At 34.8% G+C, this 4,248-nt stretch overlaps 1 protein-coding gene across 4 annotated transcripts in view; it reads left to right on the top strand.

Moving 5' to 3' along the window:
- The window catches only part of LOC106692898 (ribonuclease T2), a 22,711-nt gene extending 19,925 nt beyond the window's left edge, over window positions 1-2,786 (top strand). For 2 of the 4 annotated variants that reach the window (XM_014439136.2, XM_067048736.1), the window contains 2 exons: window positions 638-995; window positions 2,581-2,786. In XM_014439136.2, coding sequence (XP_014294622.1) covers window positions 638-995; window positions 2,581-2,697 — 475 coding nt within the window. In that variant the 3' untranslated portion in view covers window positions 2,698-2,786. The remainder of the gene's footprint in view (window positions 1-637; window positions 996-2,580) is intronic. The other 2 variants (XM_014439135.2, XM_067048735.1) reach the window with 1 other exon arrangement.
- The last annotated feature ends 1,462 nt before the right edge of the window (window positions 2,787-4,248 follow it).

Raw genomic sequence — 4,248 nt, 5'->3', positions numbered from 1 at the left:
ATCCTCCTAGGCGTCTGAAAAGAAGATGGCCTCGAGATCTTCTCCTCTAGAAATGTTATTGGAGTTCTATCAGTGGGTAGATTCTCCACATGTCACTATGTCACCTACATCAAATTTACTTGTTGTACATATGTGTATACAGTTGTAAATATCAATAAATAAATTATTAAAAAAAAAACACAATAAAAACCATATGTTCATATAATTTATCGTTGGCCGCAAAAAATGCTATTATTTTTCAGTGAGCTGAATCAATTATTTAAACACTAATATATATTTCCTTTGGGGCTCCACTAAACCTCTCGTATCCAATCCTTACAATCCAAAATCCTCAATGCTCCTTACTTAGTCAACAAATAAAATCATACATCCTTCCATTACAAACTCCCTAACCACTCAAACCCCCAGTTTCTAACCTTGCATCCTCTTCCATTCCTGACAATCCTCCGAGGCGCCTGAAGAGAAGATGGCCACGAGACCTGCTAATGTAAAATGTCATTAGTGCTACCAATGCGTAGTTGCTCCACACGCCTGTAACACTCCATTTTAACTAAGATCAAATTTACAGAATGTATTATATAATATACAGTTGTAAATTTCAATAAAGATATTAAAATAAAATATATATATATTTCAGGCCGACACGTCTTGGAACGCGCGGCCCCAATGATTGCGATCCTTCGCGGAGGTTTAATTTGCAAGAAGTGGGAAGCCTGCAGAGGGATCTGGAAGAATGGTGGACACCGATACAGGTCAACGCTAGGAAAACATACTTCTGGGAACACGAGTGGGAGAAGCATGGAACCTGCGCTCCCCCGGTGATCGAGACGCAGTATGAGTACTTCAAGCAAGCTCTGGATTGGGTGAGGCAGTACGAAATGGGGGAGATCTTCCGCACGTCTGGAATCGTTCCTGGACGAGACTACTCGTTGAGCGATATAATGGAGGGCATCCGGAGGGTTTTGAATAAGGTCCCACAAGTCATCTGTTACAATGTGAGTTGTACTCGCTAGTATTTTTGCTTTAATTATAACTCAATGAAAATGGGCCGCCCATAGCTCAATGGTGGTGCCGGTTCGAATCCGGCCTGGGACGTCGACTTCTTTCATGGAATGGTGGTCCCACAAAATGAAGAACTTTGACCCCTAACCATGGTTAGGCAGTATAGGACTCCAATGGGAATCTTGGCCGAAAAAAAAAAATCAATGAAAAGTTATTTGTGAATAAAGCATGAAAATAGACTTCACTGGGAGCATTTTGTCATCGGCTGTTTAGGAAAAGAGTTATAACATTACTCACTATTATTAAATGTTTTAAAGTAAGATAATCCTTCCGCTTATTATGGAATTTCAGGTCAGAAGGGGTGGTTGATTTTTGGAATTGGTAGAAAAGTTAACAGAAATATAAAATTGCGGGGATAGAACCAATGACACTGTGATTGAGGTTCAAAAGCATTATTTGGGATACCGGGATTTGTGAATTGTGTTTTTTTATTGTTTTTGGATATAATATAAGGCAATCCATAGCGAAGATGATGTTTACCTATGCATCATCTCCTAATATCATTATATCATCATTGAGAAATATATATAAGTAAAATAAATTTGAGAGATAAAAGAAAAAATATGTATATTTTTACTCGATAACAGTAAGTGACATTAACTGATGTGATAAGGATGTAAAAAAATAAAATTATTTATATATATTGGTACATATTTGTTTTCTTAAGGTAATGAAATATTTCCAAAATGTGAGTGTTATTATCGATTGGAGAAGTTTGTCGGGGGGTGCGATCAGCAAAGAACAACATAAATAAACAAAACCATATTTATTTATTTTATGCCGACGTTTCGACCTGATTTTCAGGTCTTCATCAGGGCTATAGAACAAAAGAGATAACACCAACAGAATGAATTATTAGATTTATTTAGAATGAAATAAATCTAAATTTTACTAGGTTATAGTAAAATGTTAAAAAGAAATCTACTTTGTTTATTCAAGACTAAATTTTAAAATGCGTTACAAATTTACAATATGCTATGGGAGATAATACAATATTAATATATCTGTTTGAAGCATGCCTTCAACTCAATGCCAGGCACGCATTCACTTTTGGTTGGCTGATTAGGTTTGAGTGGACTGTATGTAATTTTCACCACAGAGAGCAATGGAGGAGTTGAGTTTTGGCTGTTGGCCACATGGGGCGCAACTAATGCCTACAAATGGCAGCCCCTCCAATTAAAGCTTTCTGTTACTAAAATAATACTTAAATAAGGGAGTACGCGGAGAGTACAAATATTCATCTGTTGACAGTTTTAAAACAATAAAAACTGAAAACAAATGTGTGAAAGCAGCACAAGGGCCCTTTCATTTCTGCCCAAAAACTGACATTCAACGGGTCAGCCACCAATTCGGGCCAACTTTTACCAGCCAATCCAAATAACCTATCTACTTCTCTTGCACATGCGCAAATTTGCCATTGTTTGGAAAAAGTTTAGATGAACCTTTAGATAAATATAGGATATATTTATTTTTAATAAATTACATTTTTCCGTTATATATGTTATGTTTTATTTTCAGGGAAATCAGAAATCGGTTTTGCTGGAAGTGAGAATTTGCTTTGACCGATCTCTTCAGTTGGTAGATTGCAACAGTTATTGTACCTGTGATCAAATGGTACACTACCCAACAGCTTAAAAACGGAAAAATATATATACACTTAACAAACTCTTCATTATGATTGAATAGCCGAAGGGTTATATACTTTTTGGTTCTTTTATGAATATAAATAAACAATTTATTGTATATACTAAGAATATTTTCCACTTATAATGTAATAATAATTTATTTATTTGTTTAAGGGGTAACCATCGTACAAGTAGAGTTAGCCTATGAAATACATAAAATAGATAACCAATTATAGTAATTTTGCGAAAATGTTGAGTTAAAGATCGTTTATATAAACTAATAACAAGCAATATACCCAAGCTGGGCTATCCAAATTCGTTAGAATAAAACAGTAAAACACACAGTCACTTCATATTTAATAATAAAAAAAAAAAAAAAACTATACCTCCTATTGGGACGAAAAGTGTCCAGCTCTAAGCAAAGATATTGCGTTACATATATAAAAAATAGTTTAAGGTCCAATCCTTGGTCCAATATCGCTTAGTTTCGGCATATATCGGATTCGTTTCTCGTGATACGCGGGTCAATTTGTCAAAAAATGGAAACGATCCTCCAGGGCCGTTCCATCACGAGCTGGAAAAAGCTTCTGTGAGTCCAAAGTATATTTGTGTGGACCGACACTTAGAGTAATTGCATATAATGTATACATATGCATACAATATCTAGGCAAGTGAATGTAATAACAAAATTATTGCTTCTTTAGAGCAAGTTTCTTTTTGGGAATTTGGCATTAAAGCTCTGCCAGACTATATTGAAGGATATAACACCAAGATGGACCAATATTAGCCAAAATATATTTTAAAAAATGGAAAAGTTGTAAAAAAAAAAACTCAAATAATAATTAAACTATTTAATTTAATTCCTTCCACTTTGTAGGCCTATTTCAGGGCTAAAAAAAATATAAAAACAAATAAAATTGAGATTTTCAGTGAAAAGTATAAATAGACAAGAATCACAAAAAGGTATTAGAACAGTGGTTCCCAAAGTGTGCGCCGTGGTGTGGTCATAAGGGCGCCACGAAATATTCAATTATTAAAAAAATATTACAGCTATGGAAAATAAAAATTAATGAAGAGTGCATCAGTGATTGTCTTCCCTTGCTGAACCAGTTTATAACCTACAATGAAATTAATTTGTCTTGCAATATAAAATCCGTTTTAGTTGATCACCTCTTTAAGAGCTTATAAAAAAGTTCGGAAAATTATTTGAAGCAGATAATGATAAATTTACATGGATTCAAGACCCATTTAGAGCTAAGGCTCTATCAGAATTTTATAATGAGGTGTAGATTAGATAGTTGACCGTAGATTAGTGCTTGAAGAAGTTTGTCGGGGGGTGCGGTCAGCAAAGAACAACATAAATAAACAAAATCATATTTATTTATTTTATGCCAACGTGTCGACCTGAGTTTCAGGTCTTCATCAGGGGTTGTGGCTTGTAAAGGGGAAGATGGTAACTCAGTTACAGTTACCATCTTCCCCTTTACAAGCCACAACCCCTGATGAAGACCTGAAACTCAGGTCGAAACGTCGGCATAAAATAAATAAATATGGTTTTGTT

The sequence above is a fragment of the Halyomorpha halys genome, unplaced genomic scaffold (genome assembly GCF_000696795.3).
Source record: "Halyomorpha halys isolate HHAL.00 unplaced genomic scaffold, Hhal_1.1 Scaffold76.1, whole genome shotgun sequence".
Lineage (NCBI taxonomy): Eukaryota > Metazoa > Arthropoda > Insecta > Hemiptera > Pentatomidae > Halyomorpha > Halyomorpha halys.
This window is presented reverse-complemented; position numbering and strand designations above follow the sequence as displayed.